At 35.8% G+C, this 21,737-nt stretch overlaps 1 protein-coding gene across 2 annotated transcripts in view; it reads left to right on the top strand.

Moving 5' to 3' along the window:
- Positions 1 to 6,921: 6,921 nt before the first annotated feature.
- Positions 6,922 to 21,737, top strand: part of efr3a (EFR3 homolog A (S. cerevisiae)) — a 52,193-nt gene continuing 37,377 nt past the window's right edge. For both annotated transcript variants that reach the window (XM_073848631.1, XM_073848630.1), the window contains exons 1-3: positions 6,922 to 6,995; positions 7,164 to 7,266; positions 21,021 to 21,097. In XM_073848631.1, coding sequence (XP_073704732.1) covers positions 7,257 to 7,266; positions 21,021 to 21,097 — 87 coding nt within the window. In that variant the 5' untranslated portion in view covers positions 6,922 to 6,995; positions 7,164 to 7,256. The remainder of the gene's footprint in view (positions 6,996 to 7,163; positions 7,267 to 21,020; positions 21,098 to 21,737) is intronic.

The raw sequence follows: 21,737 nt of genomic DNA, 5'->3' as shown, positions 1-21,737 counted from the left end.
TCTTATGGTTAATATGATTCAAGTTTAATATTAGCAACATTTCTATGTTGTACACAGCTTAAATTTTACATAAATAGCCTTTAACCGGCATTTCAACGTCTTTTGTGATCATCATTCTTTAAAATCTGCTCTGACAGAGTGATCTGTTCTCTCAAGAGTCATAATAATGTTTGTGGGCGCTTCTCAGACATTTTATATAAACAAGATGCACTGCCACCCAGCTTTATTTTTAAAATAATTGTCATTGTTAATCATTCATCATGTAGGAGTCTAGTTTTTTTTTTTATCTTGTCAGGGGTTTGAGAGAATATTTAGAAGTCTCTCTCAATTGCAAATATCATGTGTGTGTGTTTATTACGCAATCCATCCATACATCGATTCTGACCGAAGACAGTGAATAGACATTGCGCCCCAAATGCTAGATGGTGAAAAATGTCAAACCCCCTCTGGAGACAGAAAAATAAAAATAAAAATCAAACTGTCTATTTCTCTTTCAAACAAACAGTTGTTCTATGGGTCAATATTGATTTGAAGCTCAGTGTGAAGCTTGTAGGTGGAAAACTGAAAATCCTTAAAGGTGGACATGTTGTGTAAGTATGTAAAAATGGGTGAGCCCTACTTAAGTTTTAGCCTGTTCTATATAGGTATGACTCGGATAATTAATTCTGTGTGTCAAAACATTATACAGAAAAAGCACAAAGCTGATGGAACAGCATATATTGTGTCATTATAAACACATTTCAATTTTATTCAGTTTTATTATTATTGCTGGTAAATTTCACATTTAATTACCAAAAAATAGCAAGTAACAGTCAATTCAATGTAAAATATTAACAGATTTTACATACTCAAATAAAAAATTAAAATTTGAATGTATCCTTAAAATGTCCCAAACTTAAAATATTTTTTTTGATGCTAAATTTCTCTATAAGAGTGTAACAGGCTTTCAAGATCAAAAAAACGAGAAATAAAAAGTTCTATAAAATTTAATGAAAGTATTATTTGTGCAATATATTCCAAACTTATAGAGCTACAACAGACAAGGGCAAGTTTAGTTTGTTATAAACTAGAAATGAAAATATATTCCTGAACATTCTTCATAAGATCTACTTTTATGCAAGAACTATTATTCAAGTCATCAGATCAAGAAAAATGTACATTTCAAACTCTTTTAACAATTATTTCCACTCTGGAAGTCCTGTTGTAAAAGTTTTAAACATACTTAAATAGGTTTTCACATTAATTCAAGAATAAATTAATGTCTTCAGACTGGTTAAGAGAATAATTATTAAGATTGTGGGTCAAGGTCGTAAAAGTATTGAGGGCTTGTGGCAAAAATGGCATAAAAATCCACAAAAATGCCCCAAAATTTGAAACTAATCAAAGTGTTACAGCTGTTGCGATTAAAATGAAATCTGAAAATGAAACAAATTGCTCACATTGCATCCAATTGCTTTTATGCACGGTTTTATGCAGCGTTCAGCGTTTAATCAAATGCGTTTCTGTTTAACTTAGGAATGCATTGGCAATTAGAGGTGCTTAGATTAGTCAGCGCTGAAAACGCTGGAGCTGTGTTGATTGCAAATTCGCAAATTCACTCATCATAAACGACACAGTGCAGATACAATGTAAGTAAAATATTCATTTCATAGCTTCAGTCATTATAACGGGAGTTTTTGCATAACTTATGCTAGAGTAGAGCTGGACCAACATGTCTGTTATGTGCCCAAAACAAGACAAAAACAGTAAAGTTTTCTATATCGATATTAATAATCTACAATAATTATTTTTGTCATAATATTGAAGCCCTATGAGCTCCTGTTTTGTACACGTATAATTTAGATGAAAAAGTCAATTTCTGACCCTGGTGTGGAACTGTGGATTTGTCTTTATCTGTAAAGTAGCTAAAAAGTATGCTGTATTCATTTACTTAATTTTAAACATCTAGATTTTAGGTTAAATGCATATGCAAAGAGAAAAGTGCATATTTTAGATGCAATCTCTCCAATGCGTGTGTGCGCATGAATGCAATATTCAAATAACTATAGCACTTTACTGAATGACTGGCAATACCAGCTGCCATTTGTGCACACAAACGCACACACAGCTAAACCATTACTCAATCAATCAAACTGCCCAAACTTTCATGCTTCATTAAACCACCAATATCAATGAGGCAGAAAGCATTGTGTGTGCATATGTGTGTGTGTGTGGCCACAGGGAGAAATCACATAACACAAATTTGATGGAGATTATTGGCAAAATAGGATTATTTGGCCAGCATTTCAGTAATTATTATGCAAATGTTTGCATCTGTAGATGCCAGCGCTGTATCAAACCAGTTTGTGCAACAGCATTGCAGTTTCCCTTAGCACACTGTGTTAAACATTTAAGCCATAATACAATGTAAACATATTGTAAGTACACACGAGAAAGTGAGTGATTGAGTGTGTTTTCAGTGTTTTAACAGATGCTTTGATAAAATGGAGCTTAGTAACACATAATTCCTGTAAAGCAAAGGTTTTATCTTAATACTGTGTATTCTCTCTCTCTCTATCACACACACACACACACACACACACACACACACACACACACACACACACACACACACGCCCAGGTCCTCATAGCTTAGGCTGTTTGACTGGATGGTTTCAGCTTATCCTAATATAATCCAGTTATACACAGGAGGTCTGACACAGGCAGACATTACTGGGCTTTGTATTATTATACATTATGACTACTGTAAATGATCGGATTCTGCCCATAATGAGTCATAATGTAGTACATTAGCATGTTTTTGTAACAACACAAAAGACATTAAAAGCCAGTTGGAACAGACCTCTTCAATTTATTGGTTTCTTTAAAATTGCAACCAGTGGCCTGTCTGTTAAAACTGCAGACTCAGAGCACATGTACTAAGTTGCAACAAACTCTTGTAGGTTAGAAACCCCTTTATATTGATTTTAGAGAAATTGTTCAACCCAAAATTTTACTTTACTCCGATTACTCATGTAATTCTAAACCCATTACATTCATTCTTCTGTGGAACATAAAAGAAGAAATTCATAAGACCTGAATTGCATGCTAGAATCTTTTCCATTCAGTTACAATAAATGGAAATCAAAGCTTTTATGTAGGGCTGGGCGATTTGGCCTAAAATCAAAATCTCGATTAATTGAACATTTTAACCCGATTACGATTAATGAACGATTATTTTATTCATTAATAAAATTATATTTAATTATATTTAAATAATATTTATTTTTTTGCCCTCATAGTTCACTGACAAGTTCTGTACAGTAAATATGCTCACATATTACAAGTGAGAGATTTTTGAATGAAGGGTGCACACACTATCTACTATCTATGATTATTTATTGAACATCAGTGTTGAACAACTGAAATTAAAGCACACATTGCTTAAAACGAAAAGTCACATTTTTCTTAAATTAGTGAAAATAAATAACTTGCACTTTTGGAAACAAAATAAATTATTTATAAAATAATAATAAACATTAAAAGTAGAAAATAAGCAGTATCTCTTCTAAATAAAAGTACTCTTGTATATCCTGTAAATACTTTTTACTGTATAAATACTGCTTAAGCTCTCCATCGACATGTCGGAGGAATAACGTAACGTAACGGAGCGGGGTCACCTGACTCCACACGCAGTAATGTTTTTAAAGGGAAAGTAATTGAAATAATTGACCTGGAAAAATTTGATCGATTATAGGTTCTGAATGTCGATTTCGATTACTTTTCGATTAATCGCCCAGCCCTACTTTTATGGTTTGAAAAAGGTCACAAAAGCCTTATAAAAGGCATTCTTTTGACTATATTCCAAGATTTCTGAAACAATAGAATACCAAAATGTAGACCAATCAGTCAAACTCGTGACAAAGAACAGAGAGAGCAGTTTTATGAACCAGATTAAATGCTTAATTGAAAAGATTTGACTCAAAAAATAATTTTGAATATGAATTGAAATATAGCAAAACTGGGTCCAGGATGGCAGGTCTGTGGAAAATTTTAGGAAAAATAGTAAAAATGCAAAAATAAATAAATATAAAACAATCCAACTAAACAATTAAATAACAAATACATTTAAAATAACATGTACAATTTTGATTAAAATAAACTAATAAATAATACACCTAACAGTACAGTACTATAGCGAGTAGAAAAATAATAATGTAACAAAAAAAATATATTTTCCATATGATATTTTATTTATGATATTAGGTTTTCACAGTGTAAATTGAGTATTTATACATAAATATAGATGTCTTTTAAGTCTTAGGACAGAGGTTCCTTGTGGATTATTATGAAATAAACTACATTACGATTCTTACAAGGAACGCGCCATCAGTCGGCCATATTGTTACTGAACATAACAAATGCCACTGAACCGTACGAAACTCGCATATTTTGCTGATTATTGCTGCTGAAATCTGGTCAATTATTGTCATGTTTTGGGCTGTACTAATCAGTCGGACAGGGAAAAACATTTGAAGTACTATAGACTGCCAAAAGTTACAACAAATCAAAGAGAAGAGTACAAAAACTGTCTGGAGAACAAAAGGCGTTTGTGGTTGGCCAAACTGATTTTCAGGACAAGAATCTTGACAACAGTAGTGTTTGTTCTCATCATTTTCGGTCAGGTAGGTGAAATATTAGGCTAATAATTTTATTATTACTGTCTATACATATCTTTACCACCTATTCAGTTAACTTTAGTTTGTCAAAATATTGCATCGTTTCCTGCTAACTACATCTTTTTCAATATGATTTAGCAGCTTCCACACATTTTTTTCCACACAACAACCATGCTGTTGTTTACATCTGAATATCGCCAGTATCTGGGTAACTGACTAGATCGTGACGTAAGTGCAAACCCTCTATAGTGAGTAGAAAAATAACATTAAAAAAATTCCAAAAGATGTTTTACACATACTTAAAATATTAGTTTTTCACTGTTTGAATTGAGTTTTTATACACAAATATAGATGTTTATTGTACTAGCTAGGGTTGGGAATCGAAAATCGATTCCGATTCTGGAATCGGATACTTAAGATAAAGAATCGGATACTTGTTATAATATTAAAATTTCGATTCCTCGTTTCGATTCCTGGTTGCATTTTTTTCCATCTAGTGATCTGCCAGGACCTTCCGCGCGTGCAATCTGCCAGGACTTTACGTGGTAATGTAAACATCAGTCGAAAAGATGGATCACGGTAAGCGTTTAAAAGTGTGTCTACGCTTTGTAAAAACCGAAGACAAATCTACCGCTGCACGCAAACTTCATCTTAGAGATCTGCAAGGGACGGATTTTAGTCCTGCGCCCGCCCACTCCAGAAGGAATATATGTTATTTCGTCCCGCAAAAGCCCACATAAAAGTCACTTATACCCCCGCGGGAAGACAGGTATCTACTTTATCTCTTGGCTGCATGAAACAAACCCTCCCGGTAATGTGAAGGCAAAGATGACCAGAGTAATAGTAACGAACTCGCGCGTGCCTAATGTATTCATTCTTGTATATCGGAGTCGTACATTAGGCACGCATAAGTCCGCTGTTGATTCACAAACTATTCATGCTTTCGGTGCTCTGATCCATAGTATTTTTGCGTGAAATTTCAAAATATTTGCATAGTTTTCAAAATGAATGTCCTGTGAGTTTTTTATAATGAATGCTTACCTATAGAGGTGGATCTTGTAAGGGTCAGTGGTGTTTAAGCACATATGAGCACCAGCATAAACAGATTTACAATGTATTTACTGTATTTTTCATTTATATGTTTATTTTATAATAAATACAAACAGTAGATATTCAGTCACTTAAGAAAGAGTACTCTGAAGTTGTGAAGAATGTCTGAATTAAATAATTTAGGTGCTTTAAATCTGTATATGTGTATTCATGTTAAAAAGTTAGAGCAGAGGATTTTCTTTTAAATTCAAAAGTATAGCTTTAATTTAAAGTTTGTTTGATTTTTTTTATAACATGCAGGAGAAAAATAAAAAGGCAAAACTAATGTTTAGGTTAATAAAAAAGGTTAAAAAATAAACACCTTTAGAGGAAATGTCAGGCATAGGGGGGCCTTGCAAAACTGACCCGAGAAGAAGGGGGCCCTGATATAAAAAAGGTTGAGAACCCCTGTGATAAAATAATATGTTGCAATCTAGCACTGAAAATAAACATGTTTAATATATTAATGTTTGACTTTTGTGTTTGTTGTTGTTTTTTTTTTTCTAAATCGGAATCGAAACTGGGAATCGAAAAGAATCGGAATCGATAAGTGGAATCGGAATCGAAATCGATAAAATTCAAACGATACCCACCCCTAGTACTAGCATAGGAAAAACCGAGCCAACAGTCTCTTGTAGAGTACCACAGAAAAAGACAAAATCACATCATTAAAGATTAAATGATAAAAGTTTATTTTTTTTAGTTGAACTATTCCTTTAAGAAGAATTGAGAGTAAATCATCTAGCCAAATGCAATGCAAAAGTCTGAGAGTGAAAATAGATGTTTTAATGACTTTTCATCCACCAACCTACACACACACACACACACACACACACACACACACACACACACACACACACACACACACACACACACACACACACACACACACACACACACACACACACACACAAGAGCAGTTCATTAACCTAAATCAAAAGCAATTGAGATTGCCCTGCTTATTAATTTTAGCTGGATGGGAGAGCAGATAGTATTAACACAAACTTCCAGAGACTTGTTATTATAATTGAATATAACATAGTAAACAACCCCACCTGTTTCACTCTGTGAATCCCCGCAGCGTGTTGTGCTTTTGTTTTTTTCAAACTCGACGCGCGCAGTGCGCGCTCTCCACTCAGTTCTCTTCTCAGCGCCGCTCGACTATCACTTCCGTGTTGGCGTGTCTCGACGTCACGCGGAATGTGAAGCAGGAAACGCGGATGTGTTGCGCTTAATCTGCATCTACAGGTATTCACACACAACTCTCTTTCTTCACTTTATTAATTCTTAACAACACAAGACACTGTACCGCCATTTTCAATCATGTGTTTTATAGCCGTCAGCTTTAACCTCGGTGACTGGTTCTGATCGGATTTGCTTAATCCGTATTTGTGTGTATTTGTATGTTTGATCCAGACGTTTTCCGATCCATATGTCGAAACCAACCCCCCTTCCAAGCTGATCTGATCCAGTGCATCGGACGCGGGTTGGACTGAACCGAGTGGAGGAATGCCTACCGGTAAGAACGCAAACCCGAGCCCCAGCCGGTCACAGCCTCAGCCCTCTGTCATTAACTTAAGACGGTTTATGGTGCAAATGTTATGATGCAGTGTGTATGTGAGAATGAGTCAGTGTCATTAGCCTACTGGGCTTTTGCTGATCTCAGCTCTTCCCTGCTGCTTCTGCATTAACAGAGAAGCACAAAAAGAAAACACTATGGTATTACATTGTTCTGGTATTCTCTTTCTAAGTAACTAGGTATATGAAAATGCTAATCATTTGATTGTACCATGGCATTCCCAGAGTTCCCACGGTCATTGACAATGCAATCTGTTTTACCCATGATCCCATGCAGGACAATGACTCATGTCAGACTTTGTTGAGGTGTTGGCACTGATGCCATAGACCTTGACAGCAGGTGGCACTGGCATGTGATTTAGTGTCAGCATAAAATCCTGCTCTGCAGGGTCCAAGATGGACATCTTATGTAATGTATTTGGACGTCTGTGATTTTAATGTTCCTGAAGAGCTTATGGAAGTCTCCAGCAGCCTAGAGACATCGTCTTTTATCTTAATCTTTTGTCTGTTATCTTTAAGATACTGCTGTAATTTTTAATAATATTTTGAGTTTGTTTTATTGTCACCATTTCTGCTTTCCTTTCAACGTTAGTTAAAGTTTTTTAAACTAAATGAAAACAAAAAAATGTCTCTTTGGCAGCTTGGATATTGTCAGGTATTTAGACTGACATTTGTGAAAATTATATTTTCTTTGGTCTTTGTTGTGGTTTTGATTTAGTTTTGTGTTTGCAGAATTGTTGGGTGTTGTGTAGTTTTGGATTTAAAGTCTGTATGAAACAGAATTGTGGTCATATTTTCTCTTTCTATTGTAATGTATCAGTTTGACTTCTACAGTATATTCTGATTAAGTCACATTCAAAGCCATATTGATATACATACCTTCACATGTGACCACATGTAAGTTAAATTCTATATTAATTTCACATTCATGTTTGTGACCCTGGACCACAAAACCAGTCATAAGTAGCATAGGTTACTTATGCTGTCCTCCTCTCCTACTCTTTCTTCAATGCCTAACAAATCTATTTCTTTCTCTCCCTGACCTTGTCTTTCTGCTTGAGCAGCACTAGTTGAAGCCTGAAAATATTGTAAACAATAACATAACTAATTACACTGGTCGGACTAAGCTCTGTTTCAGACTGATACCTCCGGTTCAGGATGGTCCTCATCCTCAACACGTGCCTTTTTCAGTCGCGGAAAATACTTTTCAATACTCATCTGGATTGAAGCAGCAAACATTCAGTGTAAGAGTGAAGAAACGACATAATTTATAATATGTTTATTTGATTCACAGCTGCTACATATAGTTAGGGTGACCATATTCTGAGAATCCAAAAAGAGTGCACCCTCCCCAGGATGCACCCCCCCCTATTCTATTCTATTATGTGTGAATAATAGAACTCACACAATTATTTAAATTCTTATTTAAATTGATTTGCCTTTATTGGCAACAGACGCATACTGTCCTCCAAAGGCAAAGTGCAGTAACTACGCATTTGGTCAAAATTGAGGCTTAAAATGGACTTTATGAAAACTGTTTTGTCTTGTGGCAAAGTCTCCTGATCAATTTTGTCCCAAAGAAACGAGAGTGTTTCCGAGAAACAAGAGTGTCAACATGTTTGACTAGCTGGCCTAAAAACTTTAAAGGCATTTTTCTCTGTTTCAGTGTTGGTGTAGTTACTGCACTTTGCCTTTGGATGGCAGCATAGGTGCAGATGCTGCACAATGCTTCCCATTTATCACGGCCACGAATGAACATCGGGTATTCTTTGCAATTCGTCTGTGAAACTACATTTGCGTTTCGGCATGTTAGTGACACACAGCTCTTGCAGCGCAGCTCCTCGTTTGTTTTGTTTTGACAACTGGGTCTTTCGTGTCATCAGAATCAGAATAATGCATAGTGGCTGCATTTAAAGTGTTGAATTAATGACGGTCAGTGAAATGAGGTAAAAAACCCGGACATTTTATGATATTTTACAAAATCTCCCCGGACATAATTTTATAGCCAAAAAGGAGGACATGTCCGGGTAAAAGAGGACGTATGGTCACCCTACCTATAGTGTTTTGACCTTGACAACCCAACTAGACTAGCCTACGTTTTACCGCAAACTTGCAACTAGTTAACTTTCTAAAGAAGGCACAATCGCGTTTGCTAAGGGTCGGGACTTACAGTAACATCAACACACTGAAACTATTGTATTCAGAATATAAAATATTTTATAGCACTTTTTAATCTGTGATTGTGTGTTAAAAGTGTTTACGAGATACCAGCCTTTCGCCAGCCGTCTTCTCTCCACAGATGATCCAGACAGATGTGGTGTGCACGGAGGGGAGGGGCTGTGTGCGTGTGTGTGTGTGTGTGAGGGAGAGACGTGAGTGACAGAGAAATGAAGAGAGAGAAGGGAAAGGAAATGCAGTTGAACGAATTCGCTGCGTGTTTTAAATAGCGAAACGCAATATGTGACGGTCGGTATTGATTTTTTTTTTTTTTGGTCGGTGTTGAATCTGTGGTGCACCGCCACAGATTCGTCTATGTGTGGGAAACACTGAAAGCTTGCATACTTAGCTAATTATTGCTGCTGAAAATGATCAATTATTGTCATGTTTTGGGCTGTACTAATCGGTCGAACTGAGAAAAACATTTAGAGTAACGTTACTATAGACTGCCAAAAGTTAAGTCAAATCAAAGAGAAGAGTGCAAAAAACTGTCTGAGTAACAAAAGGCATTTCTGGTTGGCCAAACTGAACCAGGATTTCCAGGGCAAGAATCTTGACAACATTTGTGTTTGTTCTTATCATTTCCAGTCAGGTAGGTGAAATATTAGGCTATTATCTTAATTAATACTGCTCGTACATATCTTTACCACTTATTAACCTTAGTTTGTCTAAATATTGTGCCCTTTCCTGCTTACTAAGTCCTTCTCTATATGACTTAGCAGCTTCCACACATTTTTTCCATGGTTTAGACATGAAATTCATGCTGTGGTTTACATCTGAGTGTCTCCAATATGGCTGCGCATCCTTGTAACTGACCAAACGGTGACGTAAATGCAAACCCTTCAGTGGTCTAGTTTAGCATGTTTTTTTTGCCATTGTTAAATTTGCACCATTATCTTTCCTGGTGTTTTGGTATTGTTTACATTATTGCTATATTTGAAGTTTGTCACATTGTTTAGTTTCCCATGTAATAGTTTTGTGGCATTTAGTTTGCCATTTGTGATATAGTTATAGCGTTGCATTATTTCGTCAGATTGCGTAATGTGTTTGACGCAGTAGACCAGACACCCCTGAGGGTTATTGTTGCTGACGCTCTGCACTCAGAAGAGAAGTACAACACACACACACACACACACACACACACATTGAGAGTAGGGTGACCTCTTCACTGAAGTACAAACACAACTCCCACACCCCTCAGAGGGAGTATGATAACCTCTCTGCTCTGACACACACACAGTCTATTTCTGGGCAGTCAGGACCCTGTAAGACGAGCCCTTTATCCTTCACATGGGATGAGAGAGGAAAATGAAGAGGAAAAAGTGATTCTGTAAATGTTTTGGGGCTTCGTTCACACTACAGGGCTATTTCCTTGACACAAATGTGACTTATTTGTTTCTGTCTATTTGCATTGACTAAAGACGTCACTGACTGCGACTAGTAATCAAACATTGTTTTGTAGTACTTTTAGTATTACAAAATTATATTGCATGTGCTTGACTTTACATCTTTTTAAAGAGGTCGACAAAGGTCAACATTGCAAAATCTGGCACAGAGTAGGGTGACCATATTCCGAGAATCCAAAAAGAGTACACCCTCCCCAGGATGCACCCCCTCCCCCCATTCTATTCTATTATGTGTGAATAATAGAACTCACACATTTATTTAAATTCTTATTTAAATTGATTTGCCTTTATTGGCAACAGACACATACTGCCCTCCAAAGGCAAAGTGCAGTAACTACGCATTTGGTCAAAATTGAGGCTTAAAATGGACTTTATGAAAACTGTTTTGTCTTGTGGCAAAGTCTCCTGATCAGTTTTGTCCCAAAGAAACGAGAGTGTTTCCGAGAAACAAGAGTGTCAACATGTTTGACAAGCTGGCCTTCAGACAGGTACCTCAGAATAATGCCGGTGGGCAGTGGCTGCATTTAAAGTGTTGAATTAATGACGGTCAGTGAAATGAGGTAAAAAAAAAAAAAAAAAACGGACATTTTATGATATTTTACAAAATCCCCCCGGACATAATTTTATAGCCAAAAAGGAGGACATGTCCGGGTAAAAGAGGACGTATGGTCACCCTAGCACAGAGGTCAGTTATGTTGTGACATAAGCTAAATAACTGGTTCTTGGTTTTGTTGATTGCCCTGATAACTCACATGTAGATTGAGTATGCATTAACTAAACTTACTTGAGCAGCAAGTGATTGTTTTATGTCTGACCAGGCCTGTCTGCCATGTTGGCTAATAATAAAGGGGTAGTCAGAGTTTGGTTCAGTTAAAGTTCATAGTGTGATTATCTTATTATTACATAGCATACATTGTTTGTGTTCTGGATTTACATTTTATAGTTTCAAAAAAAGTTTTTGTCAACTAGCTGTCCTCTAAAATAAAAGACTATTTGTATTATTATATAAGTTTGCACACTCTTACCAGTTTTGGTTGGCAGCAAAGCACTCTCAAACCACAGTTTGAATAAAGGAATTATTGCCATATAAATCTTCCTCGGGTCCAAATAACGTTTTTGGAATCTGGAGAACATTAATATAAACAACTTTTGTCAACTACACAGCTCTCCAATAAAATTAAAGGCAATTATTTTATTTTATATTTTATTTAAATTTTGTTTTATTTTGCTTATTTATGACAGCACTTATTAATAATATCAAATTAGGTTTTATTATTGAATTTATAAGAATAAAAATGGGAGTTTTATTCTACAGATGACTTGAATTTTCCACACCCCTTATTTTATTTATATTTATTTATGTTTTATTTTTTAACCTTTTTTAATAGCGAATTTATAATAATAGAGATGGGAGTTTTATTCTACAGAGGACTTGAGTTTGCACACCTTTTTTTGGAATCTGGAGCACATTAATAAAAAAATGTTTGTCAACTGCACAGCTCTCTGATAAAAAATAAGGGCTATTTAATTAAATTAATTTTCTTATTTCATTTAATTGTATTTATTTTATTTTAACAATATTTAACAGCAACAGCACTTATCATTAATATTAAATTAGGTTTAATTATTGAATTTATTCTAATAAAAATGGAAGTTTTATTCTACAGAGGACTTGAGTTTTCCACACCTTTTAAATTTTATTTTATTTTAACAATATTTAACAGCAAATTTATAATAATAAAAATGGAAGTTTTATTCTACAGAGAGACTTAAGTTTGCACACCACTTTTTTGGAATCTGGAGCACATAAAAAAAAAACATTTGTCAACTACACAGCTCTCTGATAAAATTAAGGGCTATTTTATTATATTTTTTATTTTAATTTATTTAAGTTAATTTAATTTATTTTAACAATATTTAACAGCAACAACACTTATTAATATTATTGAATTATTATTTTAATACTTATTGAATTTATAATAATAATAAAAATGAAGTTTTATTCTATAGATGACTTGAGTTTGCACAACTCTCTTTAACGGTTGCTGTTGGCAGTGTTGGCAGAACTTCACTTTGGATATACAAGTCATTGCCAAATTGTAGAAAACTTACTCAAGTCCAAATAGCCAAGTTTTTGGCATCTGCATTAATGAAAAAAAAAAATACACAGTTCTCCACAAAATTAAAGGACAATTATTTTATTATTTTTATAATTTTTATTCAAAGCAACAACAGTACTGATTATTTTAATATTAAAATAAATCGTATTGAATTTTAATCTTTTCCAGAGGACTTGAGTTTGCACTCCCTTAACAGTTTCTGTTGGCAGCAAAGCATTGGCTAATCCTGACTCTGGATACAGAAGTCATTGCTTGCTAGTTTGTAGTTTGCACACCTTGCTGAAAATGAGAATGTGATTTTTAAGCATTTTTGTTCCTTCAGCTAGGGTGTCTAAGCATCATGAGATGTTTAAAGTTTCTCATATTGCAGTAAAAATTGCAATGTCAAATATTCTTAGTATGGATTCAGCTACTATAAAAAAAATGATTGAATGCTGTTGAAATGTCTGTGTGGAGAGAACAATAACCACCATGCCCCTCTCTCTTTCTCAAGGATCTTTCAGCTTCTCTCTCTCTCTGTTTATCTCTCTCTCAAGGATCTTTCTCCCTCTCTCATGGCTTTGAGATGATAATGTGCGCGTTTGCAAAGCAAAGTTTGATCTTCCGTTTTGAGTGTGCGAGAGAGTTTGATCTGTGTGTGTTTGATCTGTCATCTGTTTTGTATTGGTGTTCCTCGCTTTCCTTTCGGCAATGTCTCATTCATATGCGCAGTGGACTAGTGAAAATTCAGTGTGAAGGAAAACATCAAGGGAAAGCGGCGGCAGCGTGTGTTTTGTGTTGGTCAAGAGTGTGCGCGCGCATGGTGGCATTATTCGGTCAGATGCTCGTGTTGACACTGCGCCTGCGGTGAAATTTTCAATGTGCCAAAACACCAGCATCATCAGAATTAAATACTGCTCACCCCTCTGTCCTCATGCAGATGTGTGCGTGCATGTGTGAGTCTGTGTGTGTGTGTTATAGAATATGGTTAGACTTCCTGCACTGTACAGCACCTAGAGAGAGAAAGATAGAGAGACAGAAAGAGAGCGATTGTCTCCCAGGTCCAGTGAGCAGACACAGACATGGACTCAGAGAACGCTGATGCTGGTAGGTCTGATCAGTGTGTGTTTGTGCTTGCTTTTTGTTCCGCGTGTCCTTGATTTGCTTGATTTCAGGTCATTTTACAGAATGTGTAATATGTAGAAATATACAGCCTGACAGTTAAAAATGTCTTCAATGGTGAAATATTGGGTGAAAAAGCTTTGATTAGAATGAACAGTTGGCCAATATATCGACAAGGCCAATATTTGGGTCTTTTGAGATCAACAGCCAATAACAGCCTTCTTGGTTGGTTAATAGAAGTGGTAGTTCCACTTCCAGAATGTGTGTGATTTAGCAATGATAATTCAAAGATAAATTTAATTTGTAGCGCACTTACAACATGCCAAATCTGTTTGTCTCAATGCGTATGATTGCACCAGCAATAATTACATTAATTTAATGTAATATATATTATTTCAAGCTCACTATTTTTTACAAAAATTGAAAATAAAATTGTGAAAAATTAGTTACCTCAGTAATTGACTAGTTAGTTATTAGAATTAAAACAATGGCATTAATTAAAAAACTCTATTTCAATTATGTAAACTACTTGGAAAAAATACTAATAAATAGCCAATAAGTAGATTAAAAAAAGTTTTTAGCTGAAACCGTGGTCCTTTGCATTTCATAAAATGCAAGTCGGTGTGCTTTGAGAGTCAAAAAAAGCATATCAGGCAACACAAAATTAATATCTGTGTGACCTGACAATATATTGAGGTCTTAAATTGAGGATTTTAAAATATTCTTGATTGCATTTTGCTTGTGTCGAGTAATAGCCTAAATAACGGAAGTTGCACATTCCACATATTAAACCTATTTAAAAATCATAATAAAGTGTTACGCTATTACAAATTTACAAACACTACAATTCAATTAAATAAATATGTGCGATGCAGGTTTAATATATGCACTATAATTATTTACATGCATGTAAATAATTGGCCATAAAGAAATGGCCAAATATGAAAGATTAAAGGATAACTGTTGCCAAAATGCAACCTGGGCTGTTTTTTTTTTTACTGTAAACGAGACAAACTTATATCTAAAAGCATAATTACGACAAACGAGCCGTTTTTGAGATTGACCGTGATTTTGTTTTGTTGTCAGTGGCCGGTGAATGGGAGTACTAGGGGCATACATTTGAGCGCATCAAAATCGATATTTTTACAACACTAAGAAGGCTCGACACACCATGAAACTTTGCTCGAAGTATCGCCTGGGTCTCTACACATGAACTCCAGCATTGAGAACATTGTTTGTGTACACAGAGTTTACTAAAAAGAAAGTTTTTGAACAACTCACTTTCACTGTTTGGGTTTCCGCTCGCAGCCATCTTGCCAGTAAAGAAGTGTCGATCTCCGACTACGAATGAATGGACTCCATAGGACGAAATATTAGGCTTATATGAGGCTCTTTTTACAACTACAAGTTTAATATTGTTTTTCACTTGCGACAAAACAACAAATTAGCCGTGCATTTATATGGAAATATGCTTTAGGAGCTATCCATCCTCGCACTCGGAGATCGACACCTCTTGACTGACAAGACGGCCGCGAGCAGAAACTCAAACAGTGAAAGTGAGTTGTTCAAAAACTTTCTTTTTAGTAAACTAACTACCTGTAATACTTAGCCCTAGGCAAATGGAGAATTCTGATTTCTTTCCACGTTCTGGATCTTCAGATATTTCACCTGAACACAATTTTACATATTGCTGCTTTAGCATGATTTTTGCTTATGGTGAAGTGTGTAAAAACTGCTGGCATGTGTACCTGCTGTATCGAGATTGTGTGAAATAGACACTGGTGAGGTCAAAATTCTAAGAAGCGCTAATTAAACGTGTCAGTTTAGTCAGGTTATTTCAATTCATCACTGTATGTGGAGCTTATCTGATGGCAACCATCTGGAAGAAGGTTGTTAAAAAAAATTGTTATTCTATTATTTACATTTACTTATAGGGATAGTTCAACCCCCCAAAAAATCTATCTGACCCTTCTGTCATTTCTTTCAACTGTGAAATGACTTTTTGGTAATAAGTGATGACCATATGTATTTTTTTTGTGGTGGAATTTGATTTATATATCATACATGTTTGCACTGATATTTCACCACAACAAGCATTTTTACCATTCATGCGCAGCCATGCCATGTGTCAACTACCCTTCAGCAATATATTGACCATCCAGGTCTTTAAATATTGGCTTCAGCCATTGAAAAGCCCATATTTGTCGATTACTAATTAGAGCTACGAAACACATGCAATAAAAGAGAAAAGCAGAGGGATTATGTGTTTGAAACAGCATATTTGCATACGGCCTGAATAAATGCCATACACACGTCATGCTGTTTTCATAACCAATACACAGTATGCAGATACGCATGATTTTGTTTGTAGTCGCCTAAATTATCACTCCCTGCCGTGTTCCCAGATGTCATTCGTATTTTTAAAAGCTAGAAGTTTGGAGACATTTCCGTTGCATTATGGGAAATAGTAACTGGGCTAATGATCTCCTAAGTGCAGACTATGCGCGCCATGTAAATGGTTGAATTTCTCTCAAATGTAAAACCAGGCGGATGGTAGCAAGAGATAAGAGGTTTTCCGTTTCCTTCGCTCTCTCCTCCATTCCTTTTTTCGCTCTGTATTGACTAGCTCATGCATATTTTGTTATCTGGCCTCCACTCCATCGACCCATGCTGGTAAATTTAGCACAGTGTGTGTGTATCGGTGGGTTTGGGAGAGTGTATTAGTATAGACTCTACCTGTACGCTGTCAGATGGCAAAGGATTATGGGTTGTTACATCATAGACTTTGGTCGTCAGCTTCAAATATGAACAGAATACCGGGTTTAAGTACACACACTAAAGCAAACACATGGACAAAAGGTCAGAGGTTAAACTCTAGTTCTAGTTTATAATGTTTACTATATTAGAAAATCTTGTGGTGGATTGTAACTAATTTTTGAAAATGTACACATTTTCATTCTGTTCAAAAGTTTTCACCCCCTGACTCTTAATGCATCGTTTTTCTTTGTAAAGCGTCAGTGAGCGTTTGAACCTTCTGTAATAGTTGCATATGAGTTCATCAGTTGTCCTCAGTGTGAAAAGATGAATCTCAAAATCATACAGTCATTGTTGGAAATGGTTCAAATACACAAAAATGCTGAAAAAGCTAAGAATTTTTGGAACCTGAAGGACATTTCTGAAGAATAGCTTGCAGTTTAACTGTTTAGGACAAACAAGGGACTCATAACTATCACTAAGCAAAAAAACACAGCTGTGGATCATTTAGGTAACAACATAGTATATTAGTATATCAGCTTCAAATATTAACAGAATGCCCGGTTTACATACACACACTAAAGCAAACGCACAGACAAAAACTCAGAGGTTAAACTCTAGTTCTAGTTTAGTATGTTTACTATATTTAAAATCTTGTTGTGGATTAAGACAAATAGTTGACTATGATGCTTATTTCTCAGTAGAAAGTTGAGCAAATATGAATATAAATGTATTTTTTAACTTTCTTTTTTTTATTATTAGTTTACTCTCCACTGGTTATTTCATGTTTATGTCATGTGCACACAAAGGTCTTTAAGTTCTGCCTTCATTATTATGCATCATGGTCTGTTTCTAAGATAGATGGTAATTCTGTTATGGCAGCTTTCTCTCGGGCTCTGCTCTCGCTCTTCAAACTCTTAAGCTATTTCAGGTCCTCATAAGGTTAAGAGGATTTTCTCTGCAGGCACTGAATCAATCTCTTCATTTCCCCAGATGCTCTCGTGTTGGCAGTAATGGGGATTCAACAGGCACCAGTGGGAAGCAGGATTTGCACCCTGCTCTGGGGTGGCCTGCACAGGGCGAGCGCCCCCTGGTGGCCAGGGCTGCATCTTCTCTATTATGAAATAGCACTTTCCTCTTGGAAATGTAGATGAAGAAAACAAAGACTTTATGATTTGGTTTTCAGAATGAACTTGACATTAGTATTATCTATTTATATGGTCTCTTCATTTGTGATTAATAGTTTTAGCATGGCCTTGTTAACTTGTTTTGTGTTTTTTGAAAATGTAAAAAAAAGGTGAAATCAAAATGGACCCGCATTTGGAATTCCGCATTTCGTTCAGTTGGCTGAGTTGTCACTTGCACTGTTTAAACCCTAATACTGATTGTGTTTATGTATCATTTAGGGCTGCATGATTAATCGAATGATGTTGTGAGGTGCGTTTAGTCAATGAAGCCGGTACTTTGATTAGTAGTAAATCTCCATCACGTGCGTTCAGCTGGAGCGGCAATTAATACACAGAGACGTAAATCACTGACAAGCTACGCCAAATCGCGTTCAAAATCGCATTCGATTTTGAGCGCGATTTAGCGTAGCTTGTCAGTGATTTACGCCTCTGAACGCTCCAGCTGAACGCACGTGATGGAGATTTACTACGAATCAAAGTACCGGCTTCATTGACTAAACGCACCTCACAACATCATTCGATTAATCATGCAGCCCTAGTATCATTTATGCCTTTCAAACTTGAATATTAATACAAACAAATTAAGTCATGTTCCAAATGTTATTACATCACATCCGTCATTTACGCTGTTGTCTGAATGATCCACAGCTGTGTTTTTTTTTTTTGTTCAGTTGTTCATGAGTCCCCTGTTTGTCCTGAACAATTTAACTGGCCGCTTCAGAGAAATCCTTCAGGTCCCACAAATTCTGTAGTTTTTCAGCAGTTTTGTGTATTTGAACTTTTTCCTATGATGACTGTATGATTTTTAGATTCCTCTTTTTACAACTGAGGGACTCATATCACTGATGCTTCAGAAGGAAACACGATGCATTAAAAGCTGAGGGGTGAAAACTTTTGGAGTTTGAACATCAGGTTAAATTTCACTTATTTTGTCTTCTGGGAAACATGTAAGTGTCTTCTGTAGATTCTAAAAGGCAAAAATATGATATTTAGGCAAAGTAAGAAAAATTTACACATTCACCCCCTGCCTCTTAATGTATCGTTTTTCCATCAAGAGCATCTGTGAGCGTTTGAACCTTATGTAATAGTTGCATATGAGTTCCTGAGTTGTCCTCCGTGTGAAAAGATGGATCTCAAAACCATACAGTCATTGTTGGAAAGGGTTCAAATGCACAAAAATGCTGGAAAACCAAAGAATTTGTGGAACCTGAAGGACTTTCCTGAAGAACAACAGGCAATTTAACTGTTCAGGACAAACAAGGGACTCATGAACAACTATCACTAAACAAAAAAACAACTGTGGATCATTCAGGTAACAACGCAGTATTACGAATTAAAGTGTAAACTTTTAAACACGGTAATTTTTATAAATTGAGCTATTATTTTCTCTTTTGGACTATATGTAAATGTCTTTTATGTGAACTGTCTCATTCAGGTCAGTAAAAAATAAAAAATAACATGCATTTTGTATGATCTCTCTTATTTGGTAAAATAATTTTGCAGATTCTGACTTCGACTATATATAGTATATTATATATAGTATATATATTTCAGACAGACCACAGTAGGCGTAACTGCCATTCATCTGTAATTGGTTGGCTCTCCTGCCAGTCCCAATAGAGGGCGAGTCCTCATGCAGGTATTCGGTTCAGGTGTGTCTGAGTCTCAGACCAGGGTTGAAGCAGAAGGCAAAAAGGTCATTGTTTGGACCAGGCTTCAGGTTCTGGGGGTCTAACGGAGTTAACAAAGGTCAGAGGCCATGATGAGGAGGTACAGGCAGGTGCCACGCTCGGAAGCTGACGGGACCTTCAGATACAGACACACCTGGGAGAGGAGATCTTTCCTTAGCAGGCTTGGTATCTATGTGTGTGTTTGTTTGTGTGTGATTATGATGATTAATACAAGCCTGTTGCACACCCTCTGTTAGTAAGATTGTTGATGCATTTGTCACTTTTGACTCGCTCGCCCGCTCTCCTTCACTTTTCTATTTATTTCTCTCCCTCGCAGCATCTCTTGCTTTTTCCGTCTTTCTGAAGTTGGATCAGGTGTTTGAGCTGATAATGGCGGCTCCTTTTCCACATCTCACTTTACAATCCCTGCACACACACGCACATGCACATGCACATGCACACAAACACCTTCTGTTGGCATATACACATGCATGCACATGCAATCCAGATTTATTATCCATGTTGGATTGGATGAATGAACAATTTCAGCTCTAGCTGGTGAAGGGCTGTCAGAGCAGTGTGTGTGTGTGTGTGTGTGTGTGTGTGTGTGTGTGTGTGTGTGTGTTGAATATGAGAAGTGTGCGTGTGTTTGTGTGTGGACTGGCTGCTCTGCTGCTCTCAGATTTCTTCTTTGACTTTTTTTAATAATTAATCAGCCCTTCAAACTGTGTGGCATCGCACACACACACACACACACTGTAGTTTGCATTGTGCCTTTCATCAGTACACATACACATTGCATCCTGACAGCTCGTTTTAATATCATGCATATGTAGATTCTGAAGTTTCTATTGGCTTGAGTGGGTGAAGTCTGAATATATGTGTCAGACTGCTTATGTTGCTTATCTGTCCTATCTCATTAGGACCATTCCTGCGTTTAGAAACTGCTAGACACAGCACAGTGAAATGCAACAGAAAGCATGCGTCACAAGGCACATTTGTAAAGGCAGAACTTCTTTTAAATTAACAAACCGTATTAAAATGTGATGCTATGGCAGCAAATCTACAAAACCGTGCAGACAAATGAAAGAACGGTACCTTAGATCTGTTTATTTCATTAAATTCACAAATTGCTGGAATCATTTGTGTTCATGCAGACTGAACAGAAAACATAGAAAGTTGATTCAAAATGTCAAGGTTGTGCATCTTTTGTATGTGTAACACTTCTCTCTTTTCACAGGTGTGTGTGGGTGTTGTGGTCCTCTGAGGCCACGCTACAAGCGTCTAGTGGACAACATTTTCCCAGAGGACCCCAAGGTAACATATCACTAGAATACATGGAAATGCAAGGAATTTCTGGAGTAAAAAATGGAATTGAATATTTCGGGCCAAATTGTCTGTTAGGCATCCATCTTAAGTGCATTATATTTTGGTTTTGTAAAATGATTATACATTTGACATACACAAAATTAAAATTAAAATAAATACTAAAATAATTTAAAAAAAAAAGTTTTTTTAAGAAGTCTCTGCTTACCAAGCCTGCATTTATTTGATCCAAAATACTGCAAAAGCAGTAATATTGTGAAAAATAATTATATTATTTCAAATAACTGCTTTCTGTTTTAAAATGTAATTTATTCCTGTGATCAAAGCTGAATTTTAAAATAAATGATTATTTAATATAATAAATTACATTTTAAAATATATTCAAATAGAAAACAGTTATTTTAAATAGTAAATATCTCAATTGTACTGTTTTTGATGCATTTCGGATCAAATAAATGCCGGCTTGGTGAGCAGAAGAGACTTCTTTAAAAACATTATATATATATATAGTAATTATTCATTTGTTTCAAGTATTTTTATTCAAGATTTTTATTTTATTTTAGAATTAAAGTTGAATTAAAGTTATCAAAATAAAATATATAATCTGTGAAATCTTAAAAGTCACTCAAAT

This window comes from Garra rufa, chromosome 10 (genome assembly GCF_049309525.1).
Source record: "Garra rufa chromosome 10, GarRuf1.0, whole genome shotgun sequence".
In the NCBI taxonomy this organism is placed as follows: domain Eukaryota; kingdom Metazoa; phylum Chordata; class Actinopteri; order Cypriniformes; family Cyprinidae; genus Garra; species Garra rufa.
The sequence above is the reverse complement of the archived record's forward strand: the minus strand, read 5'-3'. Positions and strand labels throughout refer to the sequence as shown.